General features: G+C 44.6%; 1 protein-coding gene across 1 annotated transcript in view; it reads left to right on the forward strand.

Moving 5' to 3' along the window:
* The first annotated feature begins 11740 nt into the window (after window positions 1-11740).
* Bmper (BMP-binding endothelial regulator) overlaps window positions 11741-24227 on the forward strand; it is a 262140-nt gene continuing 249653 nt past the window's right edge. Inside the window, exons 1-2 of the mRNA NM_028472.2 lie at window positions 11741-12438; window positions 13423-13508. Coding sequence (NP_082748.1) covers window positions 12306-12438; window positions 13423-13508 — 219 coding nt within the window. The 5' untranslated portion in view covers window positions 11741-12305. The remainder of the gene's footprint in view (window positions 12439-13422; window positions 13509-24227) is intronic.

Genomic DNA, 24227 nt, shown 5'->3' on the forward strand with positions numbered 1-24227 from the left:
TTGTTGTTGTTGTTGTTTAATTTACTTTTATTAGCTATTTTGTTTATTTAAATGTTATCCCTTTTCTTAGTTTCCCCCTGAAAACCCCCATCCCCTTCCCTGCTCACAAACCCACCCACTCCTGCTTTCTTGCTTTGGCATTTCCTACACTGGGACATAGACACAGAACCAAGGGCCTCTTCTCCCATTGATGACTAACTAACCCATCCTCTGCTACATATGTAGCTAGAGCCATGAGCCCCACCATATGTTTTCTTTGGTTGGTGGTTTTGTCCCAGGGAGCTCTGGGGGTACTGGTTAGTTCATATTGTTCCTCCTCCTATGGGGCTGCAAACCCCTTCAGCTCTTGGATCCTTTCTCTAGCTTCTCCATTGGGGACCCTGTGCTCTTTCCGATGGATGGCTGTGAGCATCCACCTCTGTATTTGTCAGGCACTGGCAGAGCCTCTCAGGAGACAGCTATATCAGGCTCCTGTCAGCAAGCACTTGTTGGCATCTACAATAGTGTCTGGGTTTGGTGGTTGTTTATGGGATGGATCCCCGGGTGAGACAGTCTCTGGATGGTTGTTCCTTCAGTCTCTGCACAGAACTTTGTAACTCCTTCCATGGGTATCACTTGATCTTTGACAAAGGAGCTAAACTTGGGCGTGACTATTAATGTTACTTCCCCACAATCGGGATGCCAGTGCCAGAGCAAGGCAGCAGGAGTACCCTCAGACTTCCTTCACTACTGGAGTGTTGGATCAGGACTTGGTTAGAGGTGTTCTTAGCTAAGCTCAGGAAGCGACCATACAAGAGTAAAACAAAAACAAACTAAACAAAACTCAGACAAGCTGAAATGGAAGGGTAAGTCTTTTTCTTCTTTTAAACTTAAAAAGAAAAGGTTTTATTTTTAATTATGTGTACCTGTGTGGTATATGAACGAGAGTGCGGGTGCCCTCAAAGACAAGAAGTTTTGGGTTACCCCTAGGCCTGGAGCTACAGGCTTAGAGTGGGTTCTAGGGCACCCTAACTGCTGAGCGTCTCTGTCTGTAAGCCCGGGAAAGAAGCCTTGGCAAGTGCTGGAAGGTTCAGTATTAGTATGCATCGGGGTAAACTGCACTTTCAGGCAGGCGTGTTAGCTTCTTCCCAGTCCTGGAGCAGTCAGTTGCTGAGACCCTGGCTCCGCATTCAGGAGGTCCCCGTGCTGCCACCTACAGGTCGTGAGGGGAAAAGCGTGCCACTCTCCTGTCCTGGGGTTCTGAGGTCCGGGCCTGCCTGTCCAAGCCACAGTGCACCTCTGAAGGGTGCATACTGTTCCTAGGCGCAACAATGAGGAACAAACTAATTTCTAACCATCATTTCTAACCGGGAGATAGGTGGATAGGTATTGAAAAAGCAAAGGAGTCAACAATGGAAAGTATGCCTAACAGGCCACGGCCGTGCTAGGTGAGTGGTTTTATTTAAATGTATTTAAACCGCATAAAAGATATCAGCATTACTGTCTTCATTTCAAAGCAGGACTACAATTGTGTAGAATCAGGTCATTCCAAGTCTGATATTCATATGTGTCATGACACCTAAACGGACTTAGATGATTTCTGCACCCTTCCCCTGTGTGTGAGAGAGCACCGTACCGGAGGGTCAGAGAGCTTCCAGCTGCAGGGGCTTGGCATGGCCCACCTTAGCTTTAAAGCCCACACCTCAGACAAAGATATTATATAGCAGACTACTTCACCTTCCTATGTACACCACGTTCTTCCTCTGCCAAGGCCGGAATTGATGTCCTTTTGTAGAATGAGGTATTTGTAGGAACCTGCCAGAACACAGTGGGCTCTAGCAAGAAAGGTTTCTGACTCAGTGGGTCTGGATAATGTCTGGGACTCTACAGGGGCAATCTTCCTCTGCCGCTCACCCAGCGGAAGGACTGAGTCTCAAGGAACTGGATGATCTATGCATTACTCTGATTCATCAAAAGAAGTTTTAATTGCTTGCATAATTACTAGGTTATCATTTCCTAATGTATTAAAGATCAAAAAGCTATATATTCCATTAGGAGAAAAAAAAAACCCTTACCTGTTAGAGCACCGAACTGAACAGACATTCTGTTCTTTCTCACAGGCTGGACAATAAGGTATAAATCTTTATGGGACTCTGACCCAGAGGAATACTGACTTCACAGAATAATTCAGGCACCATTAAAATTATTTTCCAAACTGTAAGGGAAAGTCATGATTTAATACAAAAAAAAAAAAAAACCATCGGAGCGAACAATTTCAGTTTTTGTTTTTAAACCCACTCCTTTGTCCTCTGGGGAAATAAGAGAGCAGAGACCCACAGTGACCCACTTTAAAACCAATAAGCACATTCTCACAGCACACAGAGCTGGGGTGGGGTGGGGTAGGGTCCCCACTAATGCTAATACTTATCAGGAGCTCCTGATGCTAAAGAGCAATGAGTAACACTTTCTCAGGTGATACAAGTGCCTGTCCTATGCCCAAGGGGCAAGTTATTTCTAGCAGGAAAGAGCAAAGTGACCTATAAATAGACTGCCGTTTACTTGTTTGTTTTGTCTGGGGTCCATTTAATTGCATCTGTTAGGAGGCAAGGGCTAATGTCCAGCCATTATGTCCATCAGAAACATCTCTGGGGATGAGAAATGCAATAGAACTGGATTCTTCCTTCAGAATTGATTTTTTCCCCCTCCTACATCAATTACAATGTTCAGTAAAGGTGTTTGGTTCTCTTCAATTCCTTCCTGTTTCCACAAATAAAAAACACATATATTTAAAAGCTTTATAATATGCCCAAGACATCATAGTGTCTTAAAGGAGAGCAGTAGACATTATGCAAATGAGCAAGCCTGGCTGGCCTAAATGGGAACGCAGTACCTGCACGTGATAATAGCTTTCCTGTGTGTGGCTTTACTTCCTTGAATGGCCTCAAGATTGATTTCTACGTTTGCCCAGCAAAGAATTCCCTGAGTTGTGAAGATGAAGGTAAGCTCTAGGGTGAGGAAAGGCTGCTGACACCTATATCCTGGGATCTGAGGGGCCAGCAAGGCCTTCTCTGTTCTTTCCTCCCTTGAAGTTCTGGTTTTAATGCCTAAAGATTTCCATGCTTAGCTCGTATCATTTAGATTGAGGCATTGCCTATATCAGGGTCTTATTGTAATATATTGCAACAATAAATTAATCACATGGTGTTACTGTATAGCTTGGTTATTAACATAGGTCCTATATTAATGCTATATTAACTTTATAGGCCTGTGTTGACAACGATGCCTGGCTGGCCAACAGTTGTTCAGCTCCCATTATGAAGCCAACTTCAAAAAGAGGGGAGAAAGTAGTTTCTCCACAGCTGAAGTTTTAAAAGCCCAGGGTAGAAGCTGATGTCCCCTTGTATTGGAGCAATGAATGTACAGAGACTTGTCTAGGACTGGCTTAGCTTGGATCACATTGGTTTCTCATTTGCTAAAGTGTGCAGACAGACTGGCTAGTTTTATGATCAGGCAGTCCTCAGTGAAACCACATTTTGAGTGATATTTCCAAAGAGGATGTTTGTCTTCTGGAAGATCATGTCCAGCACAGCTCTGGGCAAGCTGTCTAATTTATTTGACCTTTAGATAACTTGAATAATGAAAGAGTTGAGTAAGATGCTTTCTGAGGGTCCTTTCATGCCTCAAACTCTCCCGTTTTGTTGTTGGTTTATATATATATATAATTTTAGAAATCCTTTTTGCGTCCAAGCAAAAAGAAGCGAAACCACATTGCTGTCCTATCTGATGGGAAACGGGCTTATAAAGCACAGCAAGCAGTCGTAAGCCTTAGGACATCGAGGGGACAATCAGGATGGGATGGCGCATCAGTGCAACACTTTAGAATCCCCCTTGGTGCAGCTCACATCAGTGAAATCAGGTCCATTTTAGTAATCAGCACTGACCAACCCAATTGGTACAAGCTACTATCAATTAGCCTTTCACTGATGGAGTAGCTTTCACTGATGGAGTAGCTTTCACTGATGGAGTAGCTTTGATGGCTTAAGTGTTGGTGATCCAAGATTTATTCTCTTACTGCCTTCTGATTGATGGTGGGACTGTTAATGAATACGGTTATTATCTCTATAATGAGAGATTACTGGAAAGTGCAGCTCTGGGAAGGAAATGAATTCACATTGAAGAAGACTGCTTTTGGCAGAGATTATCGGGAGATAAAACCCAGCAAGAATTGTTTCTTACTTTCACAGATGCTTGATCCCCAGAGGGGACAGTGGTCAAGTGCATCACTTTTTAAGATTTCTCTAAATACATATTTATCCCACACAATCAATGAAGCCTCGAAAGCCAATGTTTTATTTTTTAATAAGACTTACATTAATTGTAAGCTCTGGGCATCTATAACTATCTCCAAGGTCTCATTTGAGTAACTTATCAGTGTAATACAGAACAATTGAGGACCAAAGGAAAACAAATCTTTGATTAAGAAATAAAAGGCTGCATAATTCAGAAGTCTTCATATACATGTCAGTGAATAAAGGTATCCTTCACAAATAAATATAAATATTAAAATGAGCACTGAAAAATTTCTTATAGCAACATGAAGCTGGAAATCAAAGATGGTTAAGAGGAGCAATGTCAACATCAGTAAGATTGCATAGTTATTAAGAAGGAACACTGCAACAAATAAAAACAGCAAAACCTCCAAATATGTGCATATACTCTGGAGGCAGCCTGCCTGGTTCCTTAATTCTTGTATGATCTTGGGCAATGTTCTTATCTTTTTTTGTTTGGTTGGTTGGTTTGGTTTTTTGACACAAGGTTTCTCTGTATAGCCCTGGCTGTCCTGAAACTCACTTTGTAGACCAGGCTGGCCTTGAACTCAGAAATCCACCTGCCTCTGCCTCCCGAGTGCTGGGATTAAAGGCGTGCGCCACCACGCCTGGCTGTTCTTATCTTTAGTGTTAAGTTTTACTCAGATATAAAATAGCATGATTATAGTATTTGCCCTGTATGCTTTTTAGGTGGGTTTAATAAAATATATGTGCACACACATACACAGACACACACAGACACACACAGACACACAGACACACACACAGAGAGAGAGAGAGGGGGGGGGGAAGTATATGTCAGGAACCAAAATATAAATATAAAACTTTTCTATAAATACAAAACTTTCCTTATCATTTTCTATCCCTGATTTCTGGCTAATGGCTATGTTAATTTGATATCAAATGAAATATTATATAAGACTTTTTATTTAAAAGTTTAAAGATTAAGCTGAGCAGTAGTGGTTCACACCTTTAATCCAGCATTCTGGAGGCAGAGGGAGGTGGGTCTTTGAGTTATAGGACATCCAGGGTTACACAGATAAACCTTATCTAAAAAACAGAACAAAACAAAACAAAACAAAAATAAAGTTTAAAAATTCTAAATATGTGGTAAAATGCATGTAGTGTATGCATTCGTGTAAAATGTGTATGTCCATGCCCATGTGGGTGCATGCAAAGGCCAGAGTCTGTGTGTGCGCAGTGTCTGTGTAAGTGTCCCTTCCCATGTGGGTGCATGCAAAGACCAGAAGTTGACACCAAATATCTTCTATCGCTGTCTCTCTCTTTTTTTTTTTTTTTTTTTTTTTTTGAGACAATGTCTCTTGTTGAAACTGAGGCTTGCCATTTTACCTAGACTGTTTGTCAGCAAGTCTCCAAAAACTGCCTGGTCAACTCTCCCAGAGCTGGGTTATAGATTAGTGCTGTCATCAGTTCTTAATGTGGATGCTAGGATCAGAACGCAGGTTCTCATAACTTTTACCCACTGAGCCATCTTCCCAGATCCAGGACGCTATTTCATGGTGCAAAGATAGAAATGTGATTTTTAAAAAAAATTTTAGACTTCTTTGTTTATTTTATGTATTGGAGTGTTTTGCCTCTCTGTCTGTCTGTGCACCTTGACCTTACCTGATATCCATGGAGGTCAGGAAGGGATTGGATTCCCTGGAACTAGAATTACAAATGGATGTGAGCCATCATGTGAGTGGTGTTTATCAAACCCAGGTCCTCGGAAAGAACAGCTAGTGCTCTTAACTGCCGAGCCATCTCTCTAGCCCTGAGAAGCTAGAATTCCATACCCATTAACAGTTCCAAGATACTCCCTGCCACAGACTCTGCAGCCTCCATTCTGTGCCTGATTCTATGATTTCATTCTTACATGAGCCTTATGGCCTTTGCATGCACCCACATGGCATTGACATTTACACACACACACACACACACACACACACACACACACACACACACACACAAAATCTCTGGCTTTTGTATGTCCCCACATATAACAGTATATGTCCTTGGGAAGTTGTTTTTTTTTTCCCACTTAGAATAATGTCTTGTGTTTTATCTACATAATAGCATAAAACAAACATTTGTTTCTGTTTAAAACCTGTGTAGCATCCAATGGTATGCATACATAGTGTTGTGCACACACCAAACTACATATATGCTGTGCCATGCACACGCTGTGTATACACACTATGTTTTGTTTATCATTTACCCTTGCTAGACATTGACTTACTATCACCTCTTGGCAATTGTAAATAACAATACCAACACAGCTTTGCAAATATCAAGACTATTTAAAACAAAGAGCATCACTCTGGGGAGATTTACACTGGGTAAGAAGGCTTACTGACCAAGTATGATGACTTGATTTCACATTCCAGCACTTAAATAAAAAGCCAGGGTTGGCCTTAAATTTCTGTGACCTTAGTGGGAGGGACAGAGTCAGGTGGACAGTAGGAACTGATCTCAAGCTTAGCTGAGGTGCAGGGGTAATGAGGAGCCCTATATCAGGAGAAATTAGTGATAGGGATGGACTACCGCAGACCGGTCTTTACACACATATACATGGGTGGTTCATTTGTACACATGTTCATATGCACACACAAACACAAATAAAAAAAAACTAACAAGGAATAGAGCATGGTAGATATGCATTTCCCCTCATTCAGGTAAGCTAGGGGCCAAACCTACATTATATTTCACGGCATCAGAGTCTAATCTTCTTCTCAGCTATACTATGTTCCTTGGGCTTTTTCCCTCTCAACAGAAGATGGTTGTTGAAGTCTCAAATACTTACTATAGATGGATTCCCGCCATCAGCAGGAAGTAAAGACAGGGGAACATGTCTGTCCTTTAATGACACTTTATATTGCTGCCTCATTGGCTAGAAGTTAATCATGGGAGCAGCATAAGTTAGGGTGATTAGTATGACTACAGGAAAGACTAAAAAAAAGTGACCTTTACTGTTCATACCTCAGAAGCACTGAATACATTACAGGTTCTAGATTAAGGAAGAAGGGAAGAGCAGAAATTGAGATGTGGCCAGAGCTTACACACACTGAATAGCAATCTGGGGTACACATCCCCCGTTAACAATGTTGGACCATTCTCTCTATGTCTATAGCAAACAGCGACTGGAGATAGTGTTTCTCTCTCCTCTGTTGATGTTTACTGCAAGGAAGACTGACAGGATGTAGTTAGTGAAGCATAGACCAACAGGAGAAAAGTATTAGTTTGGCATCCTGATTCCCTGGGTTGAGCCAAAGTCTTTTGTCAATTCCTTACTTCTTCAAGATGGAGTTACAGTTTTTGGTGTCAATAAAGCTTGCAAGGTAAATTCCAGGCAAAAAGTGGAGTAAGAGGACTCTTTCTCAAAGCAAGTCCCTGGCAGTGTATCCATACATGGGAGTATTTTAGGGGTTAAAAAGATACAAGTCTTCGGATGACACTAACTTTATTTTGTTTGCCAAACTGGTAAATGTGTGACCTTTAATGGCACTGATTTAGCTCATAGGCACTTCCTTGAGCAGGCACTGTGTGTCCCAGCACATCTTTCTACATCGTCTGTAATGAGGCTCCATTATGCTGGAGGCAAAGGTGAACATGGGGGTTGCAATGGGTCAGGGCCAGGTGGTAAAGGAATCACATTTATTACAGTATTGAGTCAAACTGAAATAAAACGAGTAAACAAAGCAATGGTTTTGTTATTTCAGGGCAATTGGTGTTTTTAAAAGTTCTGGTATTATCAGTTTATCCTAAAGCATTGCTTTGTGTATGGGCATGCTGTGAAGGATGCAGTTCTTATGGTGACAAGATATGGGGAAAATGCTTCTGTGCAAAAGGATCCGGCTAATGATCAAATGATTGAGTTTTTATCATGCTTTTTCAAAGCCTTTGACATTTGGGAGTTACAGGAAATCCTACTACTATAATCTATAAGACAACTCATGGCTTCCATGGGTCCCAGCCACTCTGAAAGATGAGTAACAAAAGCACTCCAGTAGGCAACCTAGAAGTCAGCACAGTCCCTAAACATTGTAGTCAGGTGACCTGAGAATAAAATCACCGTTCCGCTAGGGACACATGGGAGTGTCCAGGATTTTTATGGTGTCAAACAACTCATATATTTGGGTCCAGTTCAGTTCCATAAATATTTAAGTAACTATTGTGCCAGCACCATAACTTTCATTTGCATCATATCTGAAATATCCCATGGCCTCTTCCTGTAATTCCCATGACTCATCATCCAAGAAGGCAGAGCATCTGTAATGGGAAGTGCCATGTTTACCAGCCGGCAGAAGCCTGCTAATGGGCTCTGCCACTATCACGCCCTGTGGCCCTGGCACACCCTGTCTCTCTTAGCTCTTAGCCTTCTCACCCTTTGACCACAGCGCCTCCTGTGTGTCAGGCAACTGCTCTGCCACTGAGCCACTCTGACAGCCTAGACATTTGACTTTCAAGGTAAAGCTGAAGAAGTCCATTGTATGCTCTGAGATCTTTAGTGCTTCAAACCAAACCAAACCAAACCAAACCAAACCAAACCAAACCAAACCAAACCAAACCAAACCAAACCTCCTCAGGAGTATTTTCAATTTTATCCTAGCAAGAATCAGATGGCTATCAATAAAGAGGTTGAGAAATAATAAATCTGTGGGCACAATCCATACTGCTGTTCCAAACCCTTTTGGAGATATAAAAATGATACTTTCCAAAGTTACCAAATATCCAGAGCATTAACCATGCCTGCAAAAACAACCTCTCTTCTAAGGAAATGTGCCCTGGGCTGTTCACATTCTCCACAGTCTCTAAGTTTGCCCCATCAGATTAGGGCCTTTGTGGATCAGTCCTTCACCATTTTCAGTTTACCCAGGCAGGTGCCATCTGTGAGTGCAACCCTCCTACACTTACGGACAATTAGTGCTTGCTGTCACAGGCTCTTCTGTTCACTTTGGAGAGGTCTGGTTTCTCTGCTGTGGAGAAGGTGAGCTGATTTCTGGAAGTTTCTTGAAACTCCTGAATTGCATGTTCAGTGCATTTTTCGGTGGGAATTGAGGCTGTGATTTGAGAGGTGTGAGAATGCCTTAAGACATATCTCCTGTTACATGTGGCCAGGTCACATGCTTATTTCATGGAGCAAGGACTGAGACTTTGCAGATCTGGGCCTAGGCTAGGCCCTGAGTTTGGGCCCCATTACCTCCTTACCCATAAACAATGTCAGAAGTCAAGGCAAACATCCCTACCCTACCTTGTTTTTCTCCTTTGGATTCCAGCCAATATTTGGGACTTTGATAGGTTCCTCCTCCTTCCCCTCCCCCTCCTTCTCTTCTTCTTCCTCCTCTTTGTCTTCCCTCTTTCCTTCCCCCATATCTCTTCTTGTGTGACCCTGGAATATCTCAGCTTGGCTTAGGGACCAGTTGGCAGCTGAGAGAGTTTGCTACTCTGGAGTAACAATACCAATAGTTGCATGGGGGTTGCAGGAGTCCCCGATGAGCCTTTGGGGATAGCTTGCTCTTTCTGAAATGGAGGTCACTGTGAGCTGTGATATAGGAAGAGCTGAGTTTCCAGAGGCTTCTGTCCACCTTCTCATTCACAACTTCAAGGCTGGTGAAAAGGTTTCCCGTTTTTTTCCCTAGCCACCCATAGTAGAAATGCCACACACATAGAGGGTAGAAGTCCCCACCCCCTAAAAAAATTAGTCATGCACACTGAGGAGACAGGCCAAGGGAGGCAAGTCAGAGGGGCAGGCATGCTCTTCAGGTGTCTTGCAGTTTTGTAGTGCACATGTAGCCAAGTCTACAGACATCTGAGGGAACACTGGGTCTCCTAGGATCTCCAAAAATTCATGTTCCTTACCTGAATTATAAAGGTTACATTTATCTAGAGACTTTATTGAAGGAGAATCATTTTAGAGAGCAGGGACAGTGGTTCCTACTGAATGTACTTTTCTGTGGCAATTATTATTTTTTAACTTTTAGGTTTTCTTCTAATTAGTTCTTATGGGAAGTAAAACTCTGTCTCTGTCTCTCTCTCTCTCTGTGTATACAGTTTGACATTTCTGTAGACTCAGGGAGTCAGCGAAACATTCAATCAACACTTTGACTTTCAAGGCATCTAGCCATGGTGTTATTTGGGGGAAACATGTAACCACATTGTCTCTTGTCTCTTTTAATTTAAATTTTACACAAAATCTGTTTTGAGAGGGAAATGGAGCATGCTAAGCTAATGACAGCGTTCCTTCCTCCCACTTGTCCACGTCACAGAGATGTGGTCCTTGTGTTGGGATGTTGGCCACGATGCACTCACTAAAAGCACCCTTTAAATCTCTAGAAAAAAACAAATGAGCATGCGGATGGCAGGCAGGGGCAGGTAAATGTGGTGACATTAGAGGAGTGTATCTGAGGACTGTCAAAGGAGTTTCTCACTACAGCTACAAATGCTACCTAAAACTGGCCAGAGACTAGGGGAAAACTAGGCTTGTCAGCAATTAGAGTTTGGATCCACAAGGCGCTTCAGGAACTAATGTGGGGTGGGCACCTGCTGGCTGGCTGTTCTTCGTGTGGGTGGGAGCATGTGATCACAGTAGGCTCCAAAGAAGGCTAGCTGATCATTGGTTCCAAGCACCTTTCACTCTCACCTGGCACCTTCCCAATGTAGTTATAAAAATTCTCTTTTCTAGATTAGCACCCCTTTTGAGTAGAGCCAGGCACTGCTTGGCGGGTGCGTGTAGGGCGGGTGTGTGTGTGTGTGGGGGGGGCAGGACGTGGGAGGGATGCTGGGACTCAGCGGGTACCGGGTGGCGGGGCGAGGGGATCAAAGACCGAGACTGGGGGACATCAGGGCCGCCCAAGCAAGAAACGCTGCAGGGTAGCGGCTGCCACCGCGTGCCCTGCTGGGCGGCCGCCGCGAAGGCGGCCTGCGTGGAGATTAGCGGCAGCGGTCCCTCCCTGGCCCGCGAGTGAATGAATGATTAGTCTAACGCACCTCCCTGGCCCGGGCAGCTCCGGCTGGGAAGGGCGGAGTCTGAGCCACCGATCCACGCTTTAAGGGAGAAAGGCTCTGGCCGTTGTGCGTGCATTAGCCGACCCTTTCTGTCGCTCCAACTTCTGTCCTCCCTAATGTCAGGCCCACAGAGGCATAAGCACAGGAACCTGATCTCCAAGGTCACTCGTCCCTCTGTCCCCTCAGCCTCGTGAGTCCCCCGCCTTTGCCCGAGGGAGTCAAAGGGCTGTGGAAAGTTGAGGGACCCTCCTGCATTCGATCCGTGGCTCCTTCCGAAGCTGGGGCAGCGGGAAGCGCCGGGTCTTCTGCTCCGGGCGCTAGCGGGTAGTGGCATCCCTGCTGGGGGCGGCTCCTCTGCGCGGGAGGAGGCGGTGCGCAGGGCGCTGGAGACGCGCCTTCCAGGCTCCGGCAGCGCCCCGGGGCCGGTGGCCGGGGCTGGGCTAGACCGCCTGGCTGGGCGTTCGCGTGCGCCGCTGTCGCTTCTGAGCCGGCATAGCTCCGGCGCCAGGATCGTAGTCCCTCGTGCGACCCTGCGGATTCCGCGCAGAGCCTAGTACGCCCCTCGGTCCCGCACGGAGCAAGCGCGCGGGCCGGACACCGCGCTCGGGGGCCGGGCCGGAGCTGCGCGTGCGGGAGCCGGAGCTCAGCCGGGCTCCAGAGCTGCGAGCGCACTCGGCAGTCGCCGCCGCCGCTCCCCAGATCCCGCCGCTCAGCCACCCCTCCTCCCGGCCCAGCTCTGGCGCGGAGGGGCTGACGGCTAACCCGCTGAGAGCAACTCCCTTAGAAAAAAGCCGCCGCATTGGCCGAGGCTGGCCGCAGGACCCCTCCTCCCGGGGCGCCCCCACTCCTCCCCCGCCGCTCCGGGCGCCCGCCTCCCTCAGCCGACTGTCTCCCGGCACGCCGGCCCACAGCCCTTTTGACTGCGAGCAGCGGCTGCCGAGCAGAGGCGGCGACGCGGGACCTGCAGTCGCCCGGGATTCCCTCCAGGTGACGATGCTCTGGTTCTTCAGCGTCAGGGCTCTGGCTGAGCGTCCTTGCCGACGCTCGCCTGGGATTACCTGCTGCGTCTTGCTGCTGCTCAATTGCTCCGGGGTCCCCATGTCTCTGGCTTCCTCCTTCCTGACAGGTAGGGGGGTGGGGGCGGGAGGGACCAGTCCTCCGGGACTCTGGGTGGTTTCTTGGGAGAAGAGGCACTGGCAGACCGGGGATGAGAGGACGAGGAACGCGCACCTTGCCTGACTCTCGCGGGCGGTGGGGATGCGGAGAAGCCTAGAGAAAAGGGATGGGAAGGCTATGAAGAGGTAGAGAGATGGGGGACTGAGAGACTGCTACCTTTGACAGAGTGCTAATAGGCACCCTGCTATATGAAGTTGGGAAATTCCTTGATTTATATTTAATCTTTTTTCCCCAATCCTTGTTTTAATCGTAGCCACTCTTGTGCAATTAAGGAAAAGACCGCGCCGTTTCCCGCACATCCTCTTTTCTCAACACCATAGGATTCCAATAAATCCACGGTGCTAGGCAGCATCTTTAAAACATGACTTTCCAGACCTTGAATGTAAAGAAGCGATCTTATTTTTAAAGGTTACTAATAGCATGATATGATAATTACAGGTTTTCAGGCAGGTGAAGACCTCGGCTTCTATTTTGAAGGACATGCTTTACTGACACCTGGTGCAGAAAAGAGAATATTTTAAAGAGGAAAGAGATTGCGCTTCAAAAAGTGATTGCATTTCAACCCACAACAGTTGGCAGATCCACCTGAAAGGCCCGTTCTTTGACACAGTCCTGAATTTCGTTCAAATTTAAAATCTTCCCTAGTGCCTAGTTTGGTGTGTTAGTCCATGTGCAGTTGAGATATCTTTCAGAGCACTAGTGGTATTAAATATGTGCTTAAATCAACTGAAAACAGAAAACCGATCTATATACCGAAGTATTGACTTAAAAAAAACCATGTTAAGTAAAACTATTTAAAATAGATTTGAAGAAACTTGTTTGTGGTGCATTTGAAACACTATATAATTCCAATTACTAGCTTAAGAAGGTAAGGTTTTATAATAACACCACTAAGCAAGATTTAAAATTAAAAGTATTTTTATCTTCATTTCAGGGTCTGTTGCAAAATGTGAAAATGAAGGGGAGGTCCTCCAAATTCCATTTATCACAGACAACCCTTGCATAATGTGTGTGTGTTTGGTAAGTGTACGGGTCAGGTAAAATAAACTTAACTGCTGTCATGGACAAGGTTCATTTGTCAAACCTGACAGAATAGCTGTCTTAAAATTGATTTTGATCATTACCAAATTGCACATTGCTTAAGCATCGAATTTAGTTGCACTTTCTAGTTTTATGAATTTGGGCAATTTCTAATATCACATCAGGCTGAGAATTCTTATCTTTGACGTCACTGTTGTACAAGTAAACTTGAGATGGACTTTGTACAACATTGTTTTGGGAAAGCTGCAGTTTGGAATGCATGCTACTACAATGAAGTCATAGATATCATGACCACTTAGTTTTCTACACTGGTTCTATCTTCCCGGCTCAGCAGGGAAATGCTGAATAGCATTTTAGATACAGAGGTCAAGGATAAGATATGGGAGAAGGGAGGAGGTGGCTGCCATAAAGGACAGACCCAGGACAAGATGTCATCTTGGATTGATTTCTTGAATTTCTTGGCCTGCTGTGGCTGAAGCTCTGTTAAACAAGCGTCTTTTCTGGCTAGGAAGCTCAGGTCAGGACCAGCGATCCCTCCTTAGTGGAGAGTGTCACTTGGCTATGAGATGCTTAGTGCTGCCAGTGGCTAGTGGATTATTTTAGCTTAAGCTACCGATAATTCTGATAGACACTTGGAGAAGATGAAGTTGTACTAAAAAAGACTTTCTGAAAGACATAGAGTTCCACAAAGAGTACTATTTTTGCTGAAGAGTGTTCCACATGCCATTTACTTTTGGCAAACCTTGGTTAAAATCATGCATCCATAAAATCCAGTTGGAAGTGCTCTAAGGCCTTCAAGGGCAGACTCCTGAAGTGATGGGTGGATGAAGGCTTGTTATCCAATCAGCATACAGAACTACAGGGTATCTATCTCTATTCAGACAAAAGCTGCGCTATCTGTATATAAAGGACGCAGACTCCTTTGTCACAAGAGATGAGGCCAACGTTAAGAAGTGATAAATGAGTCTGTGCTTGCATCAAATGATTATCAGGCTCTGGACTGAAGAAATCAACAGAAGCAAATGACAATGTTTTTCATTGGCTGTGACAATAAGCATTGAAGTCTAATAAAAAGTGTTCTTTTGTGTCTATGAGCTGCTATGTTAACCATCTTTACTAAAGAACTTGCTGGAAATAAGTTCTGAGTTTAAAATTTGCCTTAGTTACAGATTCACAAGTGTAGCATGTGAATGTGGTCTTATCCTTCCTTTATCTGTACTATGGGAATAAGGAGTTTTATTCCATTCTTAACATTTCAGCAGAAATTATCCCAAGTGATAGGACAATATCCTGAGAGCTCTACACGTGCACAGTTGTTTTTCTCTTTGGTGATGCTATTGTTTGTGAAGTTTAAATGTGTATTTTGACTTTTGGGGCAATGTTAACAAGTGATATGATGAAACACTTCCCAGATAGCATTTTCCCTTTCTAGCCTTCTTAGCCCCGTGGTAGATAGTGCTTTTCTTTCATTGTGGAGACTTAGTAATATGGAAATTGATATCAGAGTTATTTGTTATACGATGTCTAGAAGTGTCAGTTAAGTTCTTAAGGGCAGAATGAACACGCAGAGGCCCTCACCAAAGACAAGTCTGCCAAGCCTGTGAGTCTTTCCTTGGGGTCCCACCAGTGACTCTCACTCATTATTCCTTCAAACTCCCCCCTTAGCTGATCTCTCACTGATATCTGACCATGACCTTGGCAGACCTCTGGAATGATGAGCCCACCTTCCCTATCGCTTCTCATCCACTTGGACAGGCTTAGTAAACCTGAGTAAGAATAGGTAGCGAGCATTTCCCTCTGCATCCACCCCTGTAAGTTTCTAGTGGACCTGGAGAACCCCATGAATTTCTTGATGGATACCAGCAAGAAACATAGGAGGAGACTGCTTGGTATTTTTACACTTAGGTTGGAAAAGAGAGCTGTTTAGTAAATTGATAGTATTTACAAGCAAATCTTTTCACGACACTGTGTGTTTGCCAAGCAGTTTTCTAGTCCTGCATTATTTAAGTCGATCCCCATAAAAACCCTTTGAGGGTTTTCAGTCCTTTTTGAAGATGAGCTTTAAGAAATTAAGTAGCGTGTGAAGGTCATACATTGTACACCAGTTAGTATTTTATTTATGAAAATTACTGAGCTGCCTGACACTTGGGTCAGAGACAGACAGGGCTGTCTGTTTGTCTCTGGAGCACACAGACATAACTAGGGAGGTGGACTACTTGTTAAGCTAAGGAATGAGAAAATGGGGAAAGGAGAAAGCCTGTTGAAATTTCTGTACCTTCAGGCCTTCCTTGAATGATTTTGTTTTGTCCCTTTGAGCTATTCAGAGCTCAGTTAGTTAGAAGTTGTTAGTCACACTGCATGAAAGGAAAATCCTTTAGGATTTCAGCAGGGAGCGTTGGGCTTGGGTGAGGTTTACATGTGAATATTGGAAGATATGAGATTTTGGATTAGGGACACAGGGATAGTTAGTTTGGGCTGGTCCAGCTTTTTTGGAATAAAGTAGTTAAAACTGGGCGTAAGCGCAGATCCTATTTCATAACATGTATTAAAAAAATAACCTTCAATGTATGCTTAAAAAAGACGAAAGAAGTCGAAGTTGGAGGGAGTCAGCTGCACAAAGTCCTGAGAGAAATAACAGCGTCGGAACCTGAAAAACTCCAAACGCCAAGAGGCAGTCTATGCAGCCAGACTTAACTTTTCAGGTTCCGATTAGCTGAGATAGAAATTGCACAAACATACTTCTGTAGAGTCTCTGAGGCCAGCAGTGAGTGCAGTGGCCACAGTGATCAGAGATGCATCATCGCAGCCTCATTTATCAGTTAGCTGTATAGGCTGGAGCATCCTGCCAGGACCAAGAACAATTGGAGTGTCTTCTAAATGTGGGTGGGCTCTGTGTCTTTAAAAGGAATGTGAAAAGTGAGACCAGGTACTGGGCCCTGGAATCTAGATAGGCAATTTACGTTAAAATAAAAAAGTGTGTGCTTTATTGTTCAGTGAAGAGCATAGAGGAGGTTCTCCTGCCTTCTGATCACCAGTGGGACTGAGGAACCTCACTGTTTTGTTTCATGAAAACAAGTTTCCCCCTGCTAGAGCTAGTTTTCCAACACTGCCCCGGACAACACATGCCTGCCTGTCCTGCAGATCTCTGCCCCATGGTCACCTCCAATCCCACCAAGTACAGGAGGAGGGGTGCCCCCTTTCCTCTTCTCCCACCTCTCTCTCTCTCTCTCTCTCTCTCTCTCTCTCTCTCTCTCTCTCTCTCTCTCTCTCTCTCTGTAGCTGAGGAAGTGGTGGGAGCCAGTGAGTTCTGCCCAGGACTGGAAACCTGAGATAACTTTGGAGGCTGGGACACCAAAAGCCAGAAGTCAGGGCTTAGTTTGGCGTACATTTTGTTCAGCAAAAAACATTATTCCTGAGGTTGAAATTTCCTCTTTTAAATCCAGAGGTGCAATGCAGAAATGGGCCGTCCCTCATAAAAAGCCATGCGAATTCCCTGTTACAAGAAGCGGGCCCCACCTATCTTGAGCTGGCTGAACAGCGTAACAGAGCGGACCTTGTCTGCTGTCCTCCACTTTCGTAATCACAGAAATCCTCTATCACCCAGGAGCAGCTCCAGCCTTACAACTGCCTTTGCCTTCAGCTCTACAAAGTCCTTGTTTTCTACGGCTCACACTGTGACTGCCTGGAGTAGGGACAGCACCTATCAGAGCTCATATTAGGCCCTGGGTTGCGGCAGGATTTGAATCCTGTACCAGTGAGTGTGTGCTCAGATGTGTAGTAGCCTTTGAGACAGAGATGTTTGGCTTACTATGTGCTTGTACATGTAGACCTGGAAACTTTTCTCAAAAATTGTCTCCTGTCATTTCAGAAGTCATCTGACTTATTTATATTTATTGTGGCCGCCTTTTGGGTAATGTCGGCTGACTGCCCTTCAAGTTTTGAGGAAACGTTGCTTAGATGGTTGTGTTGGTTTTGAGGCAGAACTGGATGTGAAGTCAATGTGCTGTCTACTTAGGCGATCTGCTTCTGCTGGTGGAATCGCTGCAGAGTCATGTCCACCGCTTGGGGGCTCTGTGTGGGAGGAGCCAGCATGGATTTTGATCCTGTAGCACAAACCTGTCTTGGATTTTGGAGAGCCTTTCAAGGGTAGTTGTGACTGTTGGTTGCTATCTTCTCCTTTTGGGGGAAGGGTTTACTTTAGGACTCCAAGGAGCCTGGTTTCAGGTATCACTGATGGTGACAGTGAGATAGTTGCGTCTGCCTCGCCAAGTCTGTTTCCTCACAGTGTCTAGCCTGTGCAATTACTGTGAGATTCAATGGTGTAGAACATAGAATGTTTAGCTTAGGGCTTAGACTGTGGGAAGTCCCCTGGGATGATTTTTTTTTTACTGCTATTACTGTATTGATGTTATTCTTTAAATTATTATTATTATTATTTTCATGTATGAAATAGTCTTAGAGGTATGTCAGAATAAAAAAAAAAGCTGACAGGGAAGAGATGCAGCAGTGATGTCAAATCCACCCTTCTCTGTGAACCAACTCGATTACATCAGTATGGCTGGTCATGGCTGCTCCTTATTGGTCCAATGAATGTTCTGTGGGCCCTGGTGTGAGTTTTCCCCTTGCTCTCTATTAAATATTAAGGAAAACTTTCCATGGGAGTGGGGCCTCCTTTTTCGTAGGGCATTTACATCCCTGTGCCTGTGGGATCACCTCCACTTGTACTTTCATTGGCAGAGATAGGGTTGAGCTGTGGTGCTCTGTACTCCTGGAAAAACTGCCTAGTGGTCTGGCATCATGGGAATTTTCCTGGCCCGTCTTGTGGAAGTCTCGACCCAGCTCCAGACCTAAGTGCACCCGCCTTTGCTGCTCACTTACTCATTGCTCCCCTCCCCCAGCCCCAGCCCCCTTGAATGCAGCTTGGCCTTCACCTAGTGCATCAACAGCTGCCCACATTTCAAGGAAAGAGAATAATTCTGAGAGTAGAGCGTGCACCTCAGTCTACACTGAATGAGCATGGGAGAATAGAAGTCAGCCAGGCAGGGGGCAGGAAAAATAAAACCAGTTACTAAATGTCAGTTGGGTAAGTAGAGGGTCTCAGCTCTTCACAATCTTTGTGGCACTCTGTGTGGCTGGTGGTATACAGACCCTTTGTGATTAAATGGAGCTAGCAAGACAGCCTCTCAGCCTCTCCTGTATGGAGATCAGGTGTGCTTCCCTTAGTGCAGATCATCAAGTGACCTGGGTATGTGTTTGGAGACCTGTTGATCCCTAGTTCTACTTTTATAGAACATTGCTCAAGGCACTAGGAGGAGCAGGCTATAAATTCAGTCACATGGCACTTTCTTCCTCCATACCTCTACGTGTTTCTATTTTGTTTCATTATTTCCAGCCTGATCCATGTTTAAGTCATTATGCTCCTTGGATGTCTTGAGAAGACCAAGCTCAATGAGACATGCATAGATGCATAATAAGTTCAGATCGAGTCCATTGGACCCATGAGTCCACCTACTTGGGGGTTTTAGGCAGGAGGACCCTAAGTTTAAGGTTACTATGGGTGGTTTAGTGATATGAGACCTTCAAAACAAAAAAGCCATTTTTTTAAAAAAGGGTTTGAAGTATATAGCTCAGTGCGTGCCTAGGATGTGTGGGGTTCTAAGTTCAATAATGTCTGGTACAATAAAATCATAAACAGAAAACAATAAAAACATAAAGAAGAAACAACAAAACCAGAAAGGTTTACAAGAATGATAGAAAACCTTCATGAGAGACTCCAACACACTTAGGTTATAGACAAAATTGCATGACCGTGTGGAGACCTTGGTGGAGGCGGGGGCAGGGAACATGGTCTAGGCAAAGCATTGCAGTAGAAAGAAGAGTGTATGACTGGGTTGTGTGAAGAGCTAGTCCAAGGCTCCTGAGGCTCTGATGGACCTGGAGGTAAGAGCTCTAAAGGAGCCAGCCTGAGAGCCCTTGAATGTCATAATGAGGAAAATTGTCCCATGCATATTACTGGGGTCAGAAGGAGTCATTTTGCATTCTTTCAAGCCACATGAAACAATAAGATGTGTTGTTTAAATGCCTCTAGGAGCTCTTGTGGCAGATGTTTAGAGTGGAGAGGCCAGAGTTTAGAAAACAAACTGCTGACACGTGGTGTGGTCAGGTGGCAGCAAACATCTCAAAGCAGGATGTGTAGTGGGGATGCAACCATGGGTGGGGTAGTAAGTCAGTGTTTGGAAGAATACTTGGAACAGTGCCCTGCAAGGTAACAAGTGGAGTGCAGTTCCTGGTGAATGGCATGTAGGCTGTCACTGCCACATAGCCACAACGCCAGCATTTAGCACTGCTGCTAGGATGGAAAGTGGTCGACTCTCAAATACCCCATTGAGAACCTTTTTGGTGCCAGTCCCTTTTCACAATTACAGAGATACAATTCTCTCTTTTACTGTGTTATTCATTGAGCAGATTGTTTTCCATAGCAATGTGCACAACTGCAGTTGCCATCAGAGGCCAGGGATGTTGAATCCCTTGGAGCTAAAGTGGCAGACAGATGTAAGGCATTGCACGGTTGCTGGGAATTAAACTCTGGTCCTCTGGAAAAGCAGCAAGGACTCCTAACCGCGGAGCTCACCCACAGGTAGCTAACCTTTAAAAGGTTTCACTGATGTGCTCACATACTAGGAACCGTCTACTGCAAAGAGACAGTTTGAAAACGCACTGTAGGTTCTTAAAATGTGCATCTGGATCTGTAGAGAGATAAGGGTGGAGAATAACAATCTGGTTAGCTGTCTTCATAGAAATCAACCTCAGGGACATATACATGGGATTTGAGTGGAGATTTAAAAACCTGAGTCTGCATTAACAAGGAGGGCCAACCTGATAGAAAGATGCATAAGGGGTTCCTTGTGAAGTAGATCACAGTTATGGAGGCACAAAGAGACCACGGAAGGCAGACAAAAGACCCATGCTGCAAAACACTAAAGAAGATGTCAGTGATGATTTAAGGGGAATTATGAAGCGGGAACTTGGTCCTCATCACTTTGGAGTGTCTGAAGCAAGAAATGGTCCTCACCTGCCTGAGAACTGCTGTGTATTCGCACAGGATTGTATTGACCATACTCGGGACAGGATTGTATTGCCCATACTCGGGACAGGATTGTATTGCCCATACTTGGGACTGGATTGTATTGCCCATACTCGGGACTGGATTGTATTGACCGTACTCGGGACTGGATTGTATTGACCATACTCGGGACTGGCGCTGTTGTCAATCATCCAAAGCCAAGATTGCCACGGGGATTTTGAAAAAATAATGCAAAGATCACAAGGTTTTTCCAGCTTTGATTTTTTTTTTTTAAAAAAAAAGATCTTAGCAAAAGTGAATACATAAATACCACATGAAAATGTAAAAGGTACCAAGACAAAACTAATTTCATGGGCAGAAGTAATATACCTTTTAAGCGTGTTTTTGGAATGTTTTTATGGTTAAATGTAGAATGGATCAGGCCACACGGAGGCATATTTCTTTTATTAGGAATAAGAACAACAATATAAAAGAGTCTGAGTAATATTAAAACTTAACCATTATAAACATTTAAGTTTGCTCTATTAAACTGTTAATGGCGCTTTAAAAATATTATGATATGATTTAATATCTTAAAATCTGTCTTCAAGTAAAAATATGTTCTTTTCTCACAAAAATTTTAATGTCCATTTTTTACCAGTGATGTACAGCCATGGAAGGTGGTTTTGTGTTGCAGGGTGTGGGCTCCAGTTTTACCCAGGCTGGTTCATAGTTATCTGTTATTTAACATCTCTCTGATCCTTAGTTATGAGTCCTGGGCAGGTCATTAAGGCCGCATGCCTGCAGCTCACTTCAGTTGGTGGGGGTGGGGGTCAGCCGAGGGTGTGAATGATTAAATGTGAGATGTTCCTGAAAGCCCTTTGTAAACAGTGTCAAGGGAATTATAACTAAGGACAAAAATTTAACAGTGAAGGCTCCAGGAAGCCCTGAGGTGCTTATGTCCCTTAAACAAAGTTGGAGAACATTTGCCTATAACGTATGCACAGCCTCCTGTTTGTTTTAAATTATACCTAGATTACTTATGCCCTCTGGACATGGTGGGTCAACTGTATTATGCCGTAAACCAGGTTGACACAGAATTTATTGAGTACATTCCTGAGGAATCACAGTATAGTTTTAAACAATAGCCCTTACGGTTCTGCAGCCTTAGGTAACCCGTGGGATATCTCTGTATTCTGACAACCTCCTCATCCTGGTGAGGATGCCAACGCAGCCCACATCAGGGTGTGAGTTAAAGGACGTGAGTTCTATAACCACGTTCTGCAGTGTGGCAAAGGTTTCCGTGTAGGAGCGTGTGGACCCACTGTCTCGGATCCGCCGGAGAAGTGCTTGACTGGTGATACAAGTTATTGTCAAGGCCTGCACAATGTCTTCACTGATTCTGCTCAGTGTGGACAGTGGGTCTACAGGGCAGCTAACTTTGGCCCCTTTGGTGCAAAGACAGAAAGCCGCAGTGGATTTGGAGGTTGGCAAGGTGCCTGCCTTGCTTGGTTTCTCATTCTGAAGCTTTCGCTTACTTGTTTGGTGTCTAGCTTTAGACAGTTATTGAGTGTGGTATGTTCAGTGAGACCCAGTTGTCCTTTGGTGGTATTTACCACTGCATCAGCAAAGTGGCAGGAAGAAGGCACAAAGTAGAACCCAGCACTGATCAGCCTTGGAGAGAGTGAGTGATATGGTCCAGTTGACTGTGTTCCCAGTAGCACAGGGTCTTGTCCTACACAGTGTTTGGATTGTATGAACTCCATTGAATGTGAGCATGTGGTCCTAGCATACACACGCTGCCTTGGTCCTTTCTCCTTTCTTTGGCATGTGTGGGTGAATTCCTGCCTTAAGGATGAGTCTCTTAAGCATAACAACTTGTCACGATCTTTTCTTTCCGACCGCCCTATAGCGTCAGTGAGAGGTCTGTGACCTTGAGACTTGAGTAGGAGTGGGGCCTGCACTTCCTGTTTATAGTTTAGGTTAACAGTTGGGATGGCGCTCCCCAGAATGGAACTCTACGTTCCAAACCATGACTCTCCCAGAAAGATTGTCACAAAAGGTCATCCTCTTCTATTAACAGCATCCTAAACACTCAGTAGAAGGACACTTCTCCCCCCTTTAAAAAGCAATGCAGTTACATTTGAAAACATAGACTCTCTTAGACATTAAGAGCTGTTTTTCTCGTGATGAAAGGAATGACCCCTCTTGTAAGAGTATCCTGCTGTCAAAAGCAGAGTGGTCGTTGACAAGGCAGGAGAGGCAGGGCAGGGGGTTTCTTCCACTTCCAAAAGTCACGGTGAAAAATGCCCCCAGTCCGGTGGCTGGCCTTCGAAACCCAGTCACCCCCAACCCCATCAGAGAAGCTAACTTTGAAATCTTGACGCAGGCCTTGGTGTTTATGTTAGCTTTTGGATGTCAGTTCCCTTGGCTTCTGGAAGCTAACTCTGTTGAAAATTATGTTTTTCTTCGAAGGACAAAGGCCTTATTGTATGCCCATGTCCTGTAGTATAATGAGCTTTTACGTTTTTTTGGAATGTTAGGTGATGGGTGGGACTAACCTAGCTAGATCTTTGAAATAAGAAGTGCATAGATCTGTAAAACAAATGGCAATTAAAAGCTTCATGAAGGTATCGTCATAAAAGAAAATGACTGGGTGGAAGAGTGTCACCTTTACTGGCCACAGCATGTTCCCCAAATGCAGTGCTTTTCTGGAATTACCATGTACTACCTTTGAGAGGACCCTCATGAGTGGTGTTGCCTTGGAGCCAAGAGGACCTGCTACATAAGTGGTCCAGCCCTAGGGCTTGTTCACAGAGGAATAACGCTAGAAAACAGGATTATTGTGAGCACCACAGTCTAACCTATAGGAAGTCAGGACTGCTGTGAGCACCACAGTCTAATCAATGGGAACTCAGGACTATTGTGAATATCACATTCTAACCTATACAAACGCTCATTTATAACTCTTGTATTCTTGGTCAAATAACTAGATTTGGTTAGATGATTCCTTGTGGCTGCTTGTGTTTCAAGCACAGGTTGAGCATTGTAGCTAGGCCACTCTGATCCAGCTATTGACCTTTGGGGGTGTGTGTGACCTCAGAAGGGCTGCTCCAGGAGAAAGCCCCTGGGAGCATGGAAAGGAGTCAGTCACACAGACCAGAACATCTGAAGCTGCTTCCATCTCTTTGGGCCTCAATGGGACGCCATTAGCATCTTTAGCTTGACGTTTTCTTGAACTAGTTCCTAAAAAGCCTTTGAAACCTGTCTTCTGAGATTCTTTGGCGGCTTAATGTGTGAGTTACAGAGTTAATATTACAACTTCATAAACCCTTCCTGACATCTTCCCTCTTCTCCATGTTTGTTCTTAAAACATGTTATAAAAAATGCTGGGGAATTTACTTTCTATTTTACAAGCAATTTAACTACCGTTTGTACGAACATATGAGAATCCGTCTCTTCTGGCTAAGCATCCCATCAGCTACCTGGATGGAACTCAAAGCATCTGCATCTGTCACAACTGCACCTGCTGCAACCCACTGCCTGGCATATCCCCGTGTTTCCCCCAAGCTTCAGGGCAATGCCCACTTGGTCTCTCCAGCTTCCTACTCTCATAGTGTAAAAGCAGAAGCAGA

This window comes from Mus musculus, chromosome 9 (genome assembly GCF_000001635.26).
Source record: "Mus musculus strain C57BL/6J chromosome 9, GRCm38.p6 C57BL/6J".
NCBI classification, from domain to species: Eukaryota; Metazoa; Chordata; class Mammalia; order Rodentia; family Muridae; genus Mus; species Mus musculus.